General features: G+C 34.5%; 2 protein-coding genes across 2 annotated transcripts; one reads left to right on the top strand and one right to left on the bottom strand.

Moving 5' to 3' along the window:
• Positions 1-1,721: 1,721 nt before the first annotated feature.
• Positions 1,722-9,592, top strand: LOC138325909 (leptin receptor overlapping transcript-like 1). The gene is made up of 4 exons (XM_069271918.1): positions 1,722-1,798; positions 3,443-3,517; positions 3,804-3,990; positions 4,826-9,592. The coding sequence occupies exons 1-4, from the start codon at positions 1,737-1,739 to the stop codon at positions 4,937-4,939; spliced, it is 438 nt and encodes a 145-aa protein (XP_069128019.1). The 5' UTR covers positions 1,722-1,736; the 3' UTR covers positions 4,940-9,592.
• A 1,598-nt stretch (positions 9,593-11,190) lies between these two features.
• Positions 11,191-21,862, bottom strand: LOC138325908 (BRISC and BRCA1-A complex member 1-like). Its single transcript, XM_069271917.1, has 7 exons — positions 21,492-21,862; positions 18,778-18,836; positions 15,073-15,193; positions 13,594-13,700; positions 12,975-13,098; positions 12,392-12,478; positions 11,191-11,943 (listed from the first exon to the last, which is right to left on the bottom strand). The coding sequence occupies exons 1-7, from the start codon at positions 21,762-21,764 to the stop codon at positions 11,761-11,763; spliced, it is 954 nt and encodes a 317-aa protein (XP_069128018.1). The 5' UTR covers positions 21,765-21,862; the 3' UTR covers positions 11,191-11,760.
• Positions 21,863-21,870: the final 8 nt, after the last annotated feature.

Raw genomic sequence — 21,870 nt, 5'->3', positions numbered from 1 at the left:
GGTTAGTTAATCAATATACTAACGTTATGTATTTATTAATCAATAAACATCAAAATGTATAAGATGTTTTGCTATCTCAGACTTGTGAAACAACTACGTTGTCTGGCAAAATTAGAAAATATTTTAATTGTCAGACCGCCTGAGTACTTCATTCCCAAATTAATTTTTCATGGAAAAAGGGATGACAACTTGAAGAAGTGTCTTGCTAATAATTGCTATCAATTAATTGTCCTGAAATGTAATTATTCTAGACAGAAAAACACACTGTGTATTGGCAATGCATGTTCACAAACTGATCTGCAACTTCAGTTCGAAGAAGCAGACATTGAAATTCGGATATAAAACAGATTCGCCCCCCCCCCAATACATCCAATGTTTAAATTCTATTGAGCGGGAACATAAGATGAAATTATTTGTTGTAAAAAATATTGAAAATAGCTCATATTTCACGCCGTATTGTGAGCAAAAATGACGTAGAGCGACCATTTTCTTACGAAATTATGTTGTCCTCATTTCTATAGACTTGGCTTGGTGCTATTTATTAAATTGGTATCATGAATTATCGATGGTATTAGATTGGTATAAGGAAAAAGGAAGTTTCGATTTGCATGCTTAATTGTTATGTGGTCCTTTGACCGTGATTATATATTTATCATATATATATCTGATAGCATAACATTTTTATTTACCCCCCCCCCCCCCCCCGCCTTTATCCTATATATTAAAAGTTCTTAAATTCTTAGTTACATCAGGATAAACACATATTGTATATACTAGTATGTATATATTTTTGTCTGACATCATTACACTATTTAAATCACTGACATCAGTAAATTACTCAACAGAATAGATATGTTAAAATAGAATGTCACTTTCGCCAAAGAAAAATAGTTGAAATAAATTCGGACAATATTATACTACTTCTAAATTTTCAAAACATATTTATTTCGGGACTTTTTCGAGATTCAACAAGGGTGCGAATAATTTTTCAGTGGTCAGGATATCTGACGTTACCGTTATTTGGTTCTTACTTTACAAGTAACTGATATTTAGTTTCGAACAATGCATTTAACATATTATATATATATGACTGAGTCTCTCTTTTAAAAACGGGTTATAAAATTCATAATATATTTACAAATAAAATATATCAGCTATTTTCATGTTTTCAATAAGAAGTTTAAGTCACTATCCGAAACTGTTGTGACGTCACATATTCAACATGGCCGGCATTAGAGGTAAACAGCAAGTGCTCAGACTTAATAATCTTTTTCTGCATTTATCGGTTTAGATTTTTTACAATTTTGTAGCTCATGTACCTTTATTGACGATCACATATTTTATAAATAAATAGTGGTGTCTATTATGACTATTGTTTCGACAGTATTGAACGCTTCCTGTATAATTAAAGTCGATGACAGATGTATAACGATGTAAAGTTTTACCTGCCTGTTAGTCACATGAGCCTGATGAGCGGCTTAGTCATAAAACACGTATTTCTGTATATATCTTAACAGTTAAATGTCATTTATATATGTATCCATCTTGACATTCAATTTACAGCTTGAAACAATTTTTACTGCCTGACAAATGAGCAGCCAGGTTATGTTTACATGGATTCTCAACTTCCGACAGTACTGTATAGCCAACGTTATACTGTACATGTATCTATACATTAAGAACCATTTCAAATTAACCTATTGTACATAAGTTATTGTTTTGTTAAAGTAAACTACATGTGTGCATTTGCTTTTTTTTTCACGCACATTGATTCCCCCCTGACCACATCATATACAGCGTGAGTATTCAATACAAATATTTGATATTTAAAGTTTGGTTTACATGCCCACTTTAAATCTTACCAAAAATAGTATGGTGTTGTATGCTTATCTATTTATGTTGGAGCTACAAAGGGTAAAGATTATAGCACACTTCTTACTATTGAGCTAATTGCAAACATATCACTTTCTAAATATAAGTTTATATTAATCAGAATTGTGTTTGCCACTGATTTTCCTAACTGGATGGATAAAATTAAAATAATTGATAAAGAGACATAAAGATAAAATGCATATATTTCTACCAAATTCCAAAGAATCAGGGCTAAGCATAAGATTCTGTCATCTAATACTTGAATGATAGAATCTTAATTATTAAATATGCCCATTACCATAAGGACAAACTGTCAATTATTTGACCCTGGGGGCTCAAGTTTCCAATTGGGAGTATGTGTTATACACTGTATAGGAAGGATAAACAAGGAATGATACAAACTTAGACATTAAAATCACCTGCATAGTATGACTGTTTAGATGTTTGCACATACATATTGATTTAAAGGGAGAATTCAATGAGCTTAATTTTGTTACATAACCACAAAGCAAATGTAATGTTCTATATTCCTTATGAAACATATACAAGAAACATTGACAAATTCCACAACATTGTTATGTATTTTGATTGATACTATTGAAATTCTAAATTGTGATTAAGCAGGTATAACATGTATGCTGTACCCATACCCGAGCCAAAGTCACGTACGTTAATCAAATGCATAACATAACCACTGAGGATTTGGTGAATTTTTTTTTGATAGAACATGCACATCGCTGTAAGAGTGGTTTGAGTAGTTCTAGACTTCACTACACTGGCAAGGGCTAGGGTTTGGCATACAAGATGTCCGACCACAATATGTAATGGCGGACAGCAAGCGAGTTTGAACATTTCACTTACATTTCCCTACAGTCATGATCAGTACAATGGGCTTTTCCGGCATATCACAGTAAAACCAACAAATCTCATTTCTACTAGAACTGGTTTGTTTCCGATATACCATGTATATGCAAATTGAATGTACTCTTAGACTGAATTGTCCCTTTAAAAGGGTCAAATACTAGAGAGGAAAAAGTGCTCTAAAGATCTTCATCAGGTAAATTAGCATACATACCTTATACAGTAATAGCAAACACCCTTGTATAAAGACCATCAGCTTCATGTATAATTATAATAATACCTTTCTCTCGGGGTCTCAAATATATACATGTGCATGTATATATGAACTGTCCATGAGACCATTATTTTTCTTTGTCCATTTGGTGGTTTTTATAGACAGTTAAAATATTATATTCATAAAGAGCTTGATCCTGAATCAAAATTTTGATAGGTGGGTTGAAAAACTGTGAGTTAAACTGAAATATTACTCAACTCAGATGACTTTTTAAGACCTAATTTGCTAAATGCACTAGATAAGGTCCTTATTAGTAATTATGAGAATTTTTTACAAAATATGACTATGTATATATATATATATATGAAGCCATTGAAGTATCTGAAAACAAAATCATTTGATATTTTACAAAGACATAACTATTACACTTGATGTGATATTTAGAAATTTAAAGATTCAGAGAAAGTTGATTATGTTGTATTACTTGTTTTCCAGTTTGATAAGCCTTGCATTTGCTGCAGCTATTGGTATCACATTTTTGGTGTTAGGATGTGCACTTCCACAGTTCAAGTAAGTATACTTATATTTTCACCGGTTGACAGCATCCACATATTATCAAAACCAATGGAAAAGAAGCAAATGTTATTTTTAGTAAGTGGAAATGTGCCTTATTTGTAAAATGTTCAAATACATAGACAATTAAAACCCTTTAACCCCATGTTTTTAAGGTAAAACACATGCAATTGTCCGTGTTCGTTATACTGGTAGGTTTTTTGAAATTATTTATTTGGAAAACATTGATGTTGAATAGCGTTATTGCAATATCCATGTAAATAATTCTTCTGTTTTCTTACAGCAACTGGTGGCCTCTGTTTGTGCTGTTTTTCTATATCCTGGCACCCCTACCCATCACACTGTCCAAGAGATGTATGGCCTCGTTTGACTCCACTAGCAGTGCCTGTTTAGAAATGGCAATCTTTCTAACAACAGGGATAGTAGTTTCCTCCATGGGCTTACCCATAGTATTTGCACACACAAGCGTGGTAAGTGGTCTAGGGCTGGGGGAAATATTACATTGGGCTTACCCATAGTATTTGCACACACAAGCGTGGTAAGTGGTCTAGGACTGGGGGAAATATTACATTGGGCTTACCCATAGTATTTGCACACACAAGCGTGGTAAGTGGTCTAGGACTGGGGGAAATATTACATTGGGCTTACCCATAGTATTTGCACAAAAGCGTGGTAAGTGGTCTAGGACTGGGGCAAATATTACATTGGGCTTACCCATAGTATTTGCACACACAAGCGTGGTAAGTGGTCTAGGACTGGGGGAAATATTACATTGGGCTTACCCATAGTATTTGCACAAAAGCGTGGTAAGTGGTCTAGGACTGGGGCAAATATTACATTGGGCTTACCCATAGTATTTGCACACACAAGCGTGGTAAGTGGTCTAGGACTGGGGGAAATATTACATTGGGCTTACCCATAGTATTTGCACAAAAGCGTGGTAAGTGGTCTAGGACTGGGGCAAATATTACATTGGGCTTACCCATAGTATTTGCACACACAAGTGTGGTAAGTGGTCTAGGGCTGGGGCAAATATTACATTGTAAGTTCTTAATTGATAAGTGTTTTGAAAATAATAGTCATTTTTAGTATTTGAGGTAAAAAGATGATGAAGGTCCAAAAAGAATTGACGAAGTCCTTTAATTAAACAGTGTCTTAGAGTTACCTAACAGTTCATGACCATTTCAACTGTATAGATCAATAACTAGCTTTGTGGTTGTGTGGTGTCAACATATTGCGAATTGAGAAAAATGAAAATTCAACTTCGATAAATTTGCTCAACTAACAAAGTCTTTAATATTTTAGATTCAGTGGGGAGCATGTGCACTTGTGTTGGCAGCAAACACAGTTGTGTTTTTGACAATTCTCGGCTACTTCTATGTATTCGACAATGATGACCTAGATTATTCTATGTGGTAAAAGCCTGGAAGCCAAACACTCAGCACATCACTGGACATCATTAAACCTACAGAAACCATGTACTCCAGAGACCACGATCAGCAATTCAGCATGTAGTAGCTGTGTTGTCTGGTCAAATGGGGTTACCGTGGAAACAATCGAGTCAAATGAGAATCTCCTGGAAACCAGCAATATTAATTAAGTAATCATCATCTCTGTTAGATTACCGTTAATCAACACATGTATATGACAAGAAAAAGGTAATATAGCCAAAGCAATTTCATTATTAATATAATATTTAAAAATCTTTTCAATTTCTTTAACCTGATTTTTTGTAGTATTAATCAATGTGGTATTTATTATAAATCCTGATTTTTAAATGTCAGAGTAATTAAATTCAAATCAATCTAATAGAATTTTTTAATTGGATATATAAAACTTAGAGGGATTACAGTCAAGCCTATTATAAAGGACACCTGTCTACAAAGGACAGTTTTGCTTTGTCTTTTTGGCATCCTTTATAGTCAGGTTGACTATACATGTATATATATATACTGGGTATTATTGTCTTTATATATCTACTGTACTTAATTTGATAATTATGAAGAACATGATAAAACTTTACACTACAAGCTAAAGTGACAGTCAATTTACTTTAAACAGCTGTAGTCAAAAACCTCAATGTGTCAAAGTTCAAGGGACTAATAGAGAAAAATCTGACACAATGAGATTTCAAATCACTGTCACTGTTACCATGTTAACACTTTGTATCTCTTAAGTCTTTTGGAGAAAATGGTCTTAATTATTAAATTTTACATTGATAGTACTGGTACATGAACATATATTAGTATACTTTTTTGTAAATTTCTAGTACATATTTGGTGTGGATGTACAGACTTATACTCTAGACACACTGGAGATCAATCAATCCTGAAATGAAAAATGATCTTATTTGTGAAAAGAATAGGATTCGTACATGTAGAGCATTTTACCGATCACATATCTTTAATAAAAAGTGTTCAGATTTGGGTCAAAGCATCATGTTTTAATAATTTATCTTTGAAGCATAAAATATTTCTATATGAAGTAAAGTTTATATATAAACAAATTGACTGATAATACAATGTATATACTTTTGTACTATGTACAACTGAAAAGTAAATATTGACTGACATCTTAGAATTAAGTGCTCAATTAATGATTTTTTTTAGTAATTTAAAGTGCTATACATTGTCCACCATTTCTGTACATATATTTATTTTGTCTAGAGAAATGGACTTTTAAATATTTAATTGTGCAATCAGTTATGGAATGTGATTTTAATTTGCTTGTAGGCATTAAGTCACATTTGGAATTGGGTAAAATTGTATAATTAATTTAAGTGAGTTGTAAAATATAAGAAAACATATTTTAGCCTAATCGTGCTAATAGATTTCATCACTTCTTATGAATTCAGTGTACCGTAGTTATTTCCATATTAGTGTACCGTAGTTATTTCCATATTTGCATATTACAATTATCTGTTTTGTGGATAGGTATCGTTTGTGATATCATTAGTTTTTTAACAAAACTGACATTGTTTTCTCTGCAAAATTTAACATTGCTAATTAATACACTATTACTACCGTATTATCACAATAACATGACGTACCTACCAACAAGGGCAGACAACTCTGATATGCAAATACAGAATACCTCTTTGTAGTTGAATTTCAGCACCGAGAAAAGACCCTATTACTTTAGACTGTTTATAACTGCTTCAAGTAACTTTGACCTTTTGTTTTCGTTTGAGGTTTTTAATGAAAACATGAACAATCTATAGCTAAGGTAAAAAAAGAAACTTTCAACAGTTCACTGTAAGCCAAAGGAAAGCGATGTATTGATATTGAAAACTAATTTTTTGTTCTATATCAATTTCCAAATATTTTATTGATAACAAGATGTAAAAATGTCAATAGGATTAGACATCAGGCATAGCCTATGTTTTTGTTCTATTATGAGTTCGGGTCATTTAAGGATATGCCAGGTTTAAGAGGTGGAGGAAAGCTCCACCATCAGTCATTACCTGGCAGCTGCCTCATGTGAGATTGGAACTTGCTAGTGTTAATGTGTTGGGACATTAACCACTTGGCCACCTTATTTTTAAGATCAAAATGTTTGTACATATTTATGGTATATAAACGTTTGTCTGTGTACATCTTGTGAAAATGTCTTTAGTGTCAGAGAACAGAGTTTTTTTTAATAAATCTATATTTGTACCAACATAAGTCAGAATATACCTGTACATAGTGTCAATTTGCCATATACATGAGACACAAATGAATATCAACAGCAACACATGCTATTATATAGTGAACTCGTTTTTGTACTCAACAAAATCCTATCAATGTTTGCAGATAAAAAAGGCTTTGCATCCTAAATTAAGTTCTTTTGAATGTGTCTATCAATATTTTATGTCATGACTTTATTTCAGTATTGAGAAATACTTTGTCTTTCAATTGAAATTAGAACTAACATGTATTTCCTCAGATGCTTTTGAGGACAATTCTATAGAATTTACAAAAGTCTGGCTACCCCATCACAGGGCAAACCTTGGGTTAAGCAAGCTACTAGGGCACTTCGGTTGGGATGTTCATTCTCCTATACTTCAAAGGTCAATTTCTGCTTTTGGTAGGGTAAATGATCATGCGTGTTAATCAATTTTCAATTATCATAATTGATGTCTGATGTCATCAATTTTAACCCATACTGGCTTGTGATGATGGTGCAGAAAGCATTTATGAACAACTAAAATTTCATCCATTCCTTTAAATATGGGAGAAAAAGGTGATGCCCCATGCTTACCAGCCAAAATCTTTCACTCTGATTGAAAAGTCTACTTAAGTAAACTACTGTAAGATTCTAATAGTACATACAACAGATTTTTAGATTGTATGAGATTCTGGCAACTACTGTAAGGGTTTGGTTTGCCAGTACATGTACTCCTGTTAACCAGCCAAACACACAATGGAGGTTGAGAACTTGAGATATCCATGTGGAAATCTCATTCAGTTACTTAGTGATATATCAGTACAGCTTTCATTATTGGCATATAAAAAAGTCATTTGAATTTTATCTTTATCTTTGTGTTTATCTATTATTATCTATTGCTAAAAAGAAATGGTTTTTTTTTATGATTTTGAAACTGATTCTCTATTGATTTATTACATTTACAGTTTGAACATTTGACATTTCGATGGTAAGTTTTGTGAATTAGGTTAGAATAATAAATAAGAAAATAGGGGGGGGGGGGGGCGTTTATAAAGAGATAGGCTTCTAATGGAATAAATACGGTATATGTATTTGTATGTTACCTTAAATACACTCTTCAACATCTGCAATATTCACATTACCAATATACTTTTATTTTGAAGAATGTCAACAAAATTTACATACCACCGTTACTGTAAGTTACCATAAATTGTACATTTAACCATTTCAACATTGAACTTGATTAGACGATATATTTGCTACTGGTTAAGTTATGGTATAAGTATTGATTTAATAACAATACAGTTATGGAATTAATGCAAATGTTAACATTGACCCCTGCATTGGTAAAATTTATAAAGAATTATCTGTATTTATCAGAACAAGAGAACTTCAGCATGTAGATTCCATTCATAATCTGTTTGCAATAATCATACATAATTTCATATAACCACCAAACCCATGATTGTTTACCCTCGATAATATTTCTTTTTTATGTCCAATCCTAATAATTTGTACAGTAAAATGATAAAATTAATCTGGTTCTGGTCATTTGTAACTATGTCAGTTAATGTCACAGGCACCTGTCTTGTCTGTCGCTACAACTAATATGTAGTAAGCTATATTATATATATTACAGTTAGTGCATGGTGAGACAAAGTGAGTGCCAGTGAAAATCTAAAATAATTGGAAAATGATCAATGATTATAGTATTGAACAACAGAAATGCAAACAGTGTATAATATAGAATATTCATTTGAATACCAGTTATATGTGGGTTTTAATTTGTTAGATTTAGTTTGTATACCACTCATTAGACATCTTTTTAACTTCCTGTACATAGTACTGACGCGGGTACCAACTACGGTACTCAATGTACCAGGTAGGTTAACCTTGTAAACAATTAAACATGGTGTCTGTCTGACAGTGTGTGATGATGAATTTAAAACAAACTTTTTCCAATACACGTATTGTCATTCATGATAATTATGATGCTTCTTTTACCTATAAATCCCTAAAGTATCAGAGTATTGGGTAGAGGATGTTGACTAAATTTCAACTCAACCTTTGATGATGTTTTCATTTATTATATAAAATTAGGTTAACTTTTTTTCCCGTTCAAGTATCATTTTTCCTTTTAATCTATACATGGAACATAATTTGAAATTATTGTCATAATTAAAGAAAAGTACATGTACCAAATTCAGATTCGCTGTTAATTCATTACCTGGTATTAGTTTACCTCCCTCCATACGATATACAGTGTATAGTGACCAGAAAATGTCAAATGAAGTCTAGATATTATTTGTGATCGTCATATTTTATATTTGCCATTGTTATTTTGCTTTTGTTTTGTTATAAGCAAGACCTATGATGTACTTATTTATTTATTTGTACATAATAAATGTCTTTTCATAAAACCTCTCCAGTCTTGTATTCTTTGCTTTAGTACTGTGGTAATCCTATACTATGTAGCAGTAGTTTTTGCGAGTTGACATTTTCACGATTTTGGTGGGACATCATTGTGGTTGAGAAATTTAATACAAGTACATAATAAGTATTTGGAAAATATACACTTTTTAGCCCACCATCATCAGATGGTGGGCAATTCAAATCGCTTTTCGTCAGTCGTCCATCCTTCCATCCGTTAACATTTCTTGTTACCGCTATTTCTCAGAAAGTACTGAAGGGATCTTTCTCGAATTTCATATGTAGGTTCCCCTAGGGCCCTTGTGCATATTGCATTTTGGGACTGATCGGTCAATAAGATGGCCGCCAGGCAGTCATCTTGGATTTTGATAGTTAAAGTTTGTTACCGCTATTTCTCAGAAAGTACTAAAGGAATCTCTCAAATTTAACATGTAGGTTCCCCTAGGGCCCTAGTTGTGCATATTGCATTTTGGGATTAATTGGTCGACAAGATGCCCGCCAGCAGCCATCTTGGATTTTGATAGTTAAAGTTTGTTACTGCTATTTCACAGAAAGTACTGAAGGAATCTCTCTCAAATTTCACATGTAGGTTCCCCTAGGGCCTTTGTTGTACATATTGCATTTTGGGACCGATCAGTGAACAAGATAGCCGCCAGCTGGCAGCCATCTTGGATTTTGACAGTTGAAGTTTTTGTCACTGCTATTTTTCAAAAAGTATTGAAGTGATCTGTCTCAAATTTCATGTGCAGGTTTCCCTTGGGGTCTAGTTGTGCATATTGCATTTTCAGACCCATCAGTGAACAAGATGGCCAACAGGTAGCGAGCTTGGATTTTGATAATTGAAGTTTGTTACTGTTATATATCTCAAAAAGTACTGAAAAGATCTTTCTCAAATTTCTTATGTAGTAATATGTAGTAAAAGTTTGAAAAGCAGAGAAAAGATCCCTCTTTCTATCGTCAGACTTAGATCAATCTTTGGTGGGCACCAAGATCCCTCTGGGACCTCTTGTTTTTTATACCAGATTGCAAAATTTTGAATAAAAAATGCCAAATTTTGTTCCCACAAAAATATTTGGCTATATACAGTGTGTGTTCTTAAGGAATATTTCTACTGTCTTAATATTATTTCTGGGATACCCTGGTCTTTGGAAGTTTGAATGCTAATAACTTACATTAAATTTGACATTGGGTAGGTGGCAATCTTTTGGCGTCAATTTTTCATTGGAAACAAAATTTTACAATTTCTATGGGATTTAATCGACTCATCCAGTGTTTTCGATTCAACCGCGTTCGACACAAATGGGATTTTACTGTACCTAGCACTTTCACTCTAAAACATCTTGGATATAAGCTTTAAAGGCATTTTTTTATTTGGAGACTAGTCACTATCAGCTCATAAACTACCAAATCTGACCCAGATTTCTCGAAACAACCTCAGTCAAACATTTTTTTCACTTAAGTTACATATGGAGAAAAACTTTAAAAAGATTGACTTTTACTATAAATATTTGTTTTGAAAAATCTGGGCCTGTACTAGGAATACTTAAATTGATGAACATATACTTTTTATATTCCTCAAATGAAATATGACAAATGATATACATATCTATTTATTTTAAAAAATTTAAGTTCATGACACATGTATCAACAATAGAATGAATTGCGAGTTATTTCTGAAGTATGTCTGCATCATCTACAAACAAAAGCACCTACGTATAAGCTTCAATATCAAACACATAAATAGCAGTAAGGACTGTGATTATCAAAATAAATATAAATCCTGATGAAATCTTGGTAACATAGTCTTGTTTATCATATTTTTCGATAAACTGTCTTCCAATAACCATACCAGTTAAGATTCCTCCATACCAGAACATGTGTAGATCATCATTCACTCCTGCATGGTTAAGCACCCTTCCAATATTGAGACTGGAACATTATATTATGAGCATACAGTCCTGGAACAATAAATAAATTGCTTTCGAAAATAAAAGTCAATTTTAAAATAGTTAAATTTTTTCTAAACAAAGAAAAAACAAAACACATGCAATTTGTATGCTCATAAATAGAGTACATAGCTTACAAGAGTCTTGACTCTAAACTTTATCAAATTCCTTCATAAGAAATTGAGCTATTCTTTAGTAGAATCACAGTCTTATTTATCAGGAAACCTCGATATCAGCCATGTTTAGAAGTCGATAAGAAATCTCGCGCTGTAAAGGTCTCTGTAAGGGGTGAGCCAACAGCTGTGCCATTTGATCATACAACTTTGTCGGGTTTCTTGCTGCTTCAAAGATGTAACTCATCCCTTTCTCATCCAAGTCACAAATACTGTCAAAATTTACCTGAAAAGAACCAAACATCTGACATAAATCTCTAAATCCTTATCACATAGAATAATAGCCAAATACATTATTGCTTCCATTTCATGAAATAATGTACGAATTGAAAAGTAAACAATATTTTTTATTCTGCACTATAGACAAAATAAGAGGTTGCCATCTATTGGCGCATGAGTTTGTGATGTTTTGCATTATAACATATGACCAACCAAAGTCAAATTGATTCTATTTCTATATCCTAATATCTCGGACAAAAAATTGGAAATGAGAGAGGGTTGTCAAAAGATGGAACTTTATTCAAAATTTGAAAGTGCTTTCAACCCAATACCAGATATGTTATGCTGGTTCAGTAAAGTTCTTATCTAAATATTAATGTCTCATTGACACCCTGATAAAGATAGACCACCCTATGATACATTGATCTTACAATCCTACCAGTCAATTGCCTTACCTCACATTTGTTATCTTCAGAAGGAGCTTCATGTACATACAGGGCATCAACAAAGAAGTATGGGGAAGAATCCAGTAAATGAAATGTCTGAAAAATCAAATGTGTACATGTCTGATTAGTTTTTCAAGCATTGGTGATGATAATGAGACTATAGCAATATCTGAGAAGTTCAGAACTTTAAAATCCATAGCTCATTCTAACACTTGTTAAAAATTTTGATTTTTTTTCTTTCATTGTCTCAAAAACATTTGTGATTGTTTTGGCAAATATTACGATCTGGGTTTTTGTATCTGCAACTTAATATGTATCATCTATCCTGTATGGGGTCACATCTCTGTATTTCAGTAGAAATAAACTGATCTGTCAAAGGCCTACAGAGACTTTCCCTAAAGATTACAGAGAGCAACACACAACTTAAAAGCCATACAACTGGATATTGAATTTTTTTTATTTGATTCAAAGGACCAAACTTCCTGTCATATACATAGCCTTCAGTACAGCTATGACAGAGTCCAAGAGAAGATATAAAGACAGTGATATTAACTCATGGAATAATGAGCATTGACAGTGCTTAAGTGCTCACCTCTTTGTTATCCACATTGATGGTCCCCTGTGATCGTCCCAGTAATAGTATAGTCCTCACAATATATGGTGGTGGTGATATGGCAGGGTCACCCGTCACATGTGGTAATTCTACTCGAGAATTTCTGAAAGTGAAGAGCAAAGATTGCACGGTTGAAACTAACTCAATTAATAGTTCTTAACTTACTCAATTAATATTTCTTTTAAAACATTTTAAAGCTGGCCAAAACGTATGCTTTTATGTTACCTTGGTAAATACTAATGGCAATCAACATGTTGGCTAGAGACAGTTTGATCCCTAGCCTCTTTCTTTTTATTATCATTACTTCAATGAAAATAATTTAGAACTGAAGCTGATATCGAGGGGCACTTGAAATATTGTTTCAAACTGAATTTTGGTGCATCTCTTTTTTATACTTTGATCCACATAAAAAAAAATAATAAAACATGTACCTTACGATAAAAGCATATTAGAAACAAAAGCAAAATATTAATGTTTTCATATTAAATATTTAGTAGAAGTGAAATAATAGTCAACTATATAACATAAGAAACAAAGATGGAGCATTTTATTATATATACCGGTATATAATAATGCCCTATATATACCAATGACTCACATGACATCAAATATGGACCCCATATCTAGTGTTTCACATTCGCTGCAGTTTTCAAGGTCATCCAACAATTGAATTATCTCCCTTGGATTATTGCTAAAGTCTTGCACCTGTCCAACAAAACAGGAAATATATAACACTGAAAATGTACAGATCTCAACTAGAACATTGACACGTCGGAAAGGGCCCCGCTCAGTGTGCCTTACCATTAGAAAATGACTAATGACAGTCTAGTACTTTTGTCTGCTTTCAAAACTTTAAATATCGAAATCCAATAGCTGCCTATTGGCCATCTTGTTGACGGATCACCCCCAAAAGGCCATATGCACAGCTAGGGTCCTAGGGGAAACATACCTATATGAAAATTTGAGACAAATCCCTTCAGTACTTTCTGAGAAATAGCGATAACAATCAGTACTTTCTGAGAAATAGCGATAACAATTTCAACTATCAAAATTCAATTTGGATGCCCTTCGGCCATTTTGTTGACTGATCACATACAAAATGCAATATGCCTAACTAAGGTCGTAAGGGAATTAATTCGAACCTTCCTATGAAATTTCTGACAGATACCTTCAGTACTTTCTGAGAAATAGCGGTACTAATTTTTAAGTATCAAAATCCAAGATGGCGGCTTGTCGGCCATCTTGTTGACCAATCGGTCTACAAATGGAAAATGCACAACTAGGGCCCCAGGGGAATTTCTGAGAAATAGCAAAAATGATCTATCAAAATCTTGTACACCAATCTGTTCCAAAATGCAATATACCAAACAAGGGCGCTAGGAGAACCCAAAATACAATATGTAGAACCGGGGTCCTAGGGGAACCTTCATATGAAATTTGAGACAGGTCCTTTCAGTACTTTTTGAGAAATAGTGATTTAACAATTTAATAAAACAATTTAATAAAAACGGACAGGTCAACAGACAGACAGACAACCTGATTACTATATAGGGCACCTGCCTCTCAATGCAGGCCCAAATTACAATTGTACAGCATAAATCACATTTATTGTCAACGATGTATGCCTTGATTCTACTCCAACAATGTTTGAAGTAGAGCACAACAAAAACCTTTTGAAACAATATGTTATGCAGTCAGCAAAATATTGTCCAATAAAGTTATGGGATATCCGGAGTGGCCTTGATTCCAGATTGACTAATAGGGAATTATTTGTCAAACTTTATTAATTGAGTCTTAACGGTTATAAGTTTATGCTTTTGCAAGACTTAATGAGCAAATATTAAAATACGGAAACAACTTTCATAAAATCTCAGATAAATCTATTTCCTACACATATCCACAACAACCTGCATTTCAAAGAATTTCAACAGCAATGATCAATTATTTCTACCTGAAATCATTGACTAATCTATCAATAAATGGGCCTGTGTACCAAATATGAAGTTTTATGGATAACAAGTTTACAGACACATGTTTTTTTTCTTTTATGTTAATTGAAGACCAAATCTACCCTTACCCAAACAGCATTTTCCTGTAAGATGACTAAAGCATATTGATGTTTTTTGTTGATTCTGCTCTTACTTTGTAGGAATAGCCTCAGTGCACGCTTTATGAGCTTTAGAGGGGTCCATTTGTCCCTAAAACACAAACATAAATGAGTTATAATATTATATACCTAAACATAACAAGAGATCCCAGAGGAATCTTGGCGCCCACCAAAGAATAATCTATATCTGACAAAGGAAAGATGGATCTTTTCTCTACTTTTTAAACTTTTTCAAACATACTACATATAAAATTAGGGACAGATCGCTTCGGTACCTTTTGAGAAATAGCGGTAACAAACTTCAACTATCAAAATCCAAGATGACTCCTTGGCAGCCATCTTGTTGATCAATCCGTCCCAAATAACAATATGCACAACTAGGGCCCTAGGGGATCGGAACCTACATGTGAAATTTGAGAAAGATCCATTCAATACTTTCTGAGAAATAGCGATAACAAACTTTGAATATAACAAGAGATCCCAGAGGGATCTTGGCGCCCACCAAAGATTGATCTATGTCTGACAAATGAAAGAGGGACCTTTTCTCTGCTTTTCAAACTTACACTTCTTTTTTCTGCTTTTCAAACTTTAAACTATCAAAATCCAAGAAGGTGGTCGCAAAATGCAATAGGCAGAACTAGGGTCCTAGGGGAACCTACATATGAAATTTGAGAACAATCCCTTCAATACTTTCTGAGAAATAGCGGTAACAAACTTTAACTATCAAAATCCAAGATGGCTGCTGGTCGGCCATCTTGTTGACCGATCAGTCCCAAAATGTAATATGCAGAACTAGAGTCATAGAGGAACCTACATATGAAATTTGAGAACAATCCCTTCAATACTTTCTGAGAAATAGCGGAAACAAACTTTATCTATCAAAATCCAAGATGGCCACCGGTCGGCCATCTTGTTGACCGATCAGTCCCAAAATGCAATATGCACAACTGGGGTCCTAGGGGAACCTACATATGAAATTTGAGAAAAATCCCTTCAGTGCTTTCTGAGAAATAGCGGTAACAAACTTTAACTATCAAAATCCAAGATGGCTACCTGGCGGCCATCTTGTTGACCGATCAGTCCCAAAATGCAATATGCACAACTGGGGTCCTAGGGGAACCTACATATAAAATTTGAGAAAGATCCCTTCAGTGCTTTCTGAGAAAATGCCGTAACAAACTTTAACTATCAAAATCCAAGATGGCGGCTGGTCGGCCATCTTGTTGACCGATCAGTCCCAAAATGCAATATGCACTACTAGGGTCCTAGGGGAACCTACATATGAAATTTGAGAACAATCCCTTCAGTACTTTCTGAGAATTAGCCGTAACAAACTTTAACTATCAAAATCCAAGATGGCGGCTGGTCGGCCATCTTGTTGACCGATTAGTCCCAAAATGCAATATGCACAACTAGGGTCCTAGGGGAACCTACATATGAAATTTGAGAAAGATCCCTTCAGTGTTTTCTGAGAAATAGCGGTAACAAACTTTATCTATCAAAATCCAAGATGGCCACCGGTCAGCCATCTTGTTGACCGATCAGTCCCAAAATGCAATATGCACAACTGGGGTCCTAGGGGAACCTACATATGAAATTTGAGAAAGATCCCTTCAGTGCTTTCTGAGAAATAGCGGTAACAAACTTTAACTATCAAAATCCAAGATGGCTACCTGGCGGCCATCTTGTTGACCGATCAGTCCCAAAATGCAATATGCACTACTAGGGTCCTAAGGGAACCTACATATGAAATTTGAGAACAATCCCTTCAGTACTTTCTGAGAATTAGCCGTAACAAACTTTAACTATCAAAATCCAAGATGGCGGCTGGTCGGCCATCTTGTTGACCGATCAGTCCCAAAATGCAATATGCACAACTAGGGTCCTAGGGGAACCTACATATGAAATTTGAGAAAGATCCCTTCAGCACTTTCTGAGAAATAGCGGTAACAAACTTTAACTATCAAAATCCAAGATGGCTGCCTGGCGGCCATCTTGTTGACCGATCAGTCCCAAAATACAATATGCACAACTAGGGTCCTAGGGGAACCTACATATGAAATTTGAGAAAGATCCCTTCAGTACTTTCTGAGAAATAGCGGTAACAAACTTTAACTATCAAAATCCAAGATGGCTGCCTGGCGGCCATCTTGTTGACCGATCAGTCCCAAAATACATTATGCACAACTAGGGTCCTAGGGGAACCTACATATGAAATTTGAGAAAGATCCCTTCAGCACTTTTAGAGAAATAGCGGTAACAAGAATTGTTAACGGACGGACGGAAGGACAGACGGACGGAAGGACGGACGGACGGACCACGGACGAAAGGTGATTTGAATAGCCCACCATCTGATGATGGTGGGCTAAAAATCCAAGATGGCTGCCTGGCAGCAATTTTTGTTGACCGATGGTCCCAAATCACAATATGCACAACTAGGGCCCTAGGGGAACCTACATATGAATTTTGAGACAGATCCCTTCAGTACTTTCTGAGAAATAGCGATAACAAACTTTGAATAACAAAATCCAAGATGCCTGCCTGGCGGCCATCTTAATTTTCCGATCAGCGTCAAAATCTGTATGGCACAAATAGGGACCAAGGGTACCCTCCATGTGAAGTTTGAACAAAATCCCTGCAGTAGTTCTCAAGACATATCAATAACAAACTTCAACTGCCAAAATCAAAGATGGCTGCCTGGCGGCCATCTTGTTTTTACGATCAGCTTAAAAATCTGTATGGCACAACTAGGGACCAAGGGTAACCTCCATGTGAAGTTTGAACAAAATCCCTTCAGTAGTTCTCAAGAAATATCGATAACAAACTTCAACTGCCAAAATCAAAGATGGCTGCCTGGCGGCCATCTTGTTTTTCCAATCAGCCTCAAAATCTGTATGGCACAACTAGGGACCAAGGGTAACCTTCATGTGAAGTTTGAACAAAATCCCTTCAGTAGTTCTCAAGAAATATCTATAACAAACTTCAACTGCCAAAATCAAAGATGGCTGCCTGGCGGCCATCCTGTTTTTCCGATCAGCCTCAAAATCTGTATGGCACAAATATGGACCAAGGGGACCCTCCACGTGAAGTTTGAACAAAATCCCTGCAGCAGTTTTTAAGAAATAGTGATAACAAGCATTGTTTACGGACGGATGACGGACGACGGACCATGGACGCAGGGCGATTTGATTAGCCCACCATCTGATGATGGTGGGCTAAAAAGTGCCAAAAACCATGAGTTCCGACACAATTTCACACAAATATTCACTATAATCAATTACCATGAAACAAAGAGTTTTTAAACACAGTGATGAAGTGGTTGACACTTTCGTTAACATTTGCTAGTCATATATATTTGCTATTGATTATCATAAGTCTTCAGTTATTGTAGATTTGGATATTATAAGTTAACTTTTTCCTGCATTCATCATTTACTTATTTTAGACTTATGTAGACGAACACGTTGTGTTAGTGTTATTTCGGACTGAAGAAGGCCCTATAGTGGCTGAATATATATTCCATAGAAATGATTTTGATTTTACTTTGAATTTATTTATTTTGGCCTTTTATTTCGGATTATTAATATACTAGCTTTATACCGTTTTTCCTCATTATGATACTTATTTTCTAACATATGATATACTGGTACTTGTTGCATTCTTGTGATACACTTACCCTGATCTCGACCTAAAGGTCACCTTATCCATCTCAGCACTCAGATCCAGACATATGATCTAGGCAAAAGTAATGACAAATTTAGTAGCTTTATTAATCATGATTTATATAATGAACATCTAGGGCCGTCATGGCCGGTCATAACACTTGCAAAACCATACATAATGATTACGCTTAGTTGATAATAAAAAATAATGTCCAATCCGGATTGCCAGTTCCTCGTTATTTATTATTTGGTTCTGTTCCACAGTGCTCCATAATCATCACAAATCACACATACATCACACTTTAAGTATACTACTTTCCAATAACTCACTCTTCACCTAATTCTTAATAACCTTTAGTAACTCTTAGTTGCCAGATTTTGGGCTCTAAGACCCTACTATACAAGTTTCTGTAACACCTGGTAGAAGATACCCTAATCAGACTCCCTAAAGATCTCTAGGTTTTGCCTGACAGGCCTAGTCTGTGTTTGTTACACAACTTTAATCTACAGGCATTCTACCATTGAAACAATATATCATACAACCAATATAAAGGTTGCTAATTTAAGATCACATTATCTACTTTCTTCTGATATAGAAAATATATATATAGAACTGTTAATTATAAATGTTACATTAGAAATACTGACTTTCACATATACTAAACATTACTGTATTGTAAAAGATATACAGTTTCCAAACTATACTGTAGCGATGCTCAACCAAAGGGCAGGTAACTCGTCTTGGTATCTCCGAAACGCTTGAAAACACGTACCCTAAATAATGGGTTTACTATCCGGAAGATTAATGTGTCCTAACTGTTCTTTACAAACGCAAAAGTGACACCAATCTGTTCATTCGGAATCCTTGTGGTTTAACCTCACTTTATATGTTAGAAATGGCAGAGGGGTAAGATACGGCGATTTATTGAAAAATTGAAATACTGTTACTTCCTTGAATTCAGCCGAGTCAAATGCCCTTACTGTTCTAGTTGTAATATTTAACCATTTCTGTATTTTTTAGTATATAATAATACATTTGACAATCCCGGGAAACATACGAAAATGTATATTTTTTCGAGATGGGGTCAATGACAGTAGGCGCGCTTAATTCCAAAATGGCGGCCTTTCGAAGTGTCAAGAGCTCGTTCAAACCCCAGGCACACATAATTTCTATTTTCTCGACAGTTTTATATGGAAACCGTCCGTTTGAGTTTACAAATACATAAATCTAAGTTATTTTAACACTATTTTAACAAATTTAACGTTTACCATAGCATTTTTTTAACCAGAGAAACCCCTTTTGGAAGCAGTGCCAGAGCCAGAGCAGGGGTTAATGAAGTACATGTAAATGAAAAAGTGCTGGACGTAAACAAATAGTTATAAAGTAATTTCTTTTCAGAAAATTTGCAACAACAACAACCCTTTTGAAAGAGTGTATATGGGGGGAATGTAAAACAAGGGAAGGGGTTATAGTTGTCCATTTAGATTGTTGTTTTGTATATTTTTAGGCCTAATAAAAAAAAACTGTGTTTCCATTAACTTGCAAAAAAAGAGGGTCGGTAGGAACGTAAAACAACACGAAGGTAAATGATTTTAGAAAGCAGGTGATTAGTTTTCCTGGTTATTTTATCTGTATGGATGTCCCTAAAACCACTATGTTTTATATACATGTACTTTGTGCAATTTATGCTTTTAATACCAACATTGCTTTCCTTTTGATTGATATGAAAGACAGCCAAGTATTACATACATTGTTGTTATAGCATTCAGCAATGAAATATCTTATAAAAAATCTCCAAATGTATGATTCATGTATACAGAAATGATTATGGATTATGGTTATGTTATGCCTGGTAGGAATCCATTTTCACAAGACCTATTTGAGAGCGACAGTGATGTCACACTCCCACCAAGCCCTTGCCCTGCACTGTTACTGGACTTATTAAATAATATAAGCTGTAATATCTTGCAGAAAAAAATGAAAGAATGATCTGCTTTTTAGTAGAACATTACAGTTGGCATATATATATGCAAAAAGTAATAGCAAAATTCTATTTAACTTCCGAGAATGAGCGAGGTACATGTTTTTTTCAAATTTAACAAAAAAGCAGTTTTGGGAGGTTGGATTTTCGTTTTTTCAAAAATGTATAAAAAATTCGTTTTTCATCCAATTTTCAATCTGTTTGCTGTGTTGTGATCAGAAAGACAAGGCAAACAATATTAGATACAGTTTGACTGCATAAAGTCATAAAAAAAATATGGTTGAGCATTGCTACTATACTGCCTATTGAATTGTAACTCAGTATATCAATTCTACACAGCTCACTGTATCCAATGATTAACATATTATATTATTCACCATTACAAGTCTTTAGTTGTTATTTTCTTAAATAGAAAACAAACACCTTTTACTTTAGCTCTTACTGAGACCTGCTATCCAATAATATTAGACATCGATATTGAGAAAACATACATGTACATGACGTAATGATCAAAAGTGTCTCGTTGTGCTTTACCTCCAAGATTGTTGGAGTATTATATATGGCGACCACGGAGGCCAAATACTTCCCTCAGCCAGGGGACGGGTACTGACTCAGCATGGTCCCTCATATATTTTCCTGTTTTTCTACACAGAGTTGGACTGGCCATGGGTCCATCATTGATGGATCATTTTTATAAAATTAAAATATTTCATCATTATAAATTTGGGAATTATTCAAACTCTTACAATTTTTTCCGGACAGTTGACTCGGGGACATGTAAGTTCAAGTAAATCATCTTGACACGGATCGGATTCCTTGTTTTCTAGATTTGTCTGCAATAAAGGCTGTTCCTGTGGTGATTCGGAGTTACTTCCCCTGTCTTGTGTATTGGTTGTGTTTGTGAAACTGGCACCAGTTTGGATGTCGTCGGCTAAAAGAGGATTTTCCGTGATGTCATATTCTTGAAATGACATTCGTGACGAGGAATCTGAATTTTCGGGAGGGCTCACTCTCTCCATTTCATACACACGCGTGCAGTACAGACAAAAATCTCCGACAGTGAAGTGTGGTTCCCCTTACTCCTCGTAGGTTTCCTCCATCTTTTTTGTTATACTCTCTGAACAA

Source organism: Argopecten irradians, chromosome 6, assembly GCF_041381155.1.
Source record: "Argopecten irradians isolate NY chromosome 6, Ai_NY, whole genome shotgun sequence".
Lineage (NCBI taxonomy): Eukaryota > Metazoa > Mollusca > Bivalvia > Pectinida > Pectinidae > Argopecten > Argopecten irradians.
The sequence above is the reverse complement of the archived record's forward strand: the minus strand, read 5'-3'. Positions and strand labels throughout refer to the sequence as shown.

Excerpts from the sequence above, each read along its gene's own strand:
- LOC138325909 (XM_069271918.1), top strand. The coding sequence starts at position 1,737 with ATGTGTGCATTTGCTTTTTTTTTCACGCACATTGATTCCCCCCTGACC. Across the intron at positions 1,799-3,442 it reads CTGACCACATCATATACAGC|TTTGATAAGCCTTGCATTTG; the intron begins GTGAGTATTCAA and ends CTTGTTTTCCAG. Across the intron at positions 3,991-4,825 it reads TATTTGCACACACAAGCGTG|ATTCAGTGGGGAGCATGTGC; the intron begins GTAAGTGGTCTA and ends TTAATATTTTAG.
- LOC138325908 (XM_069271917.1), bottom strand. The coding sequence starts at position 21,764 with ATGGAGAGAGTGAGCCCTCCCGAAAATTCAGATTCCTCGTCACGAATG. Across the intron at positions 18,837-21,491 it reads TCAACTGTCCGGAAAAAATT|ATCATATGTCTGGATCTGAG; the intron begins GTAAGAGTTTGA and ends ACTTTTGCCTAG. Across the intron at positions 13,099-13,593 it reads GGGTCCATATTTGATGTCAT|AAATTCTCGAGTAGAATTAC; the intron begins GTGAGTCATTGG and ends CTTCACTTTCAG.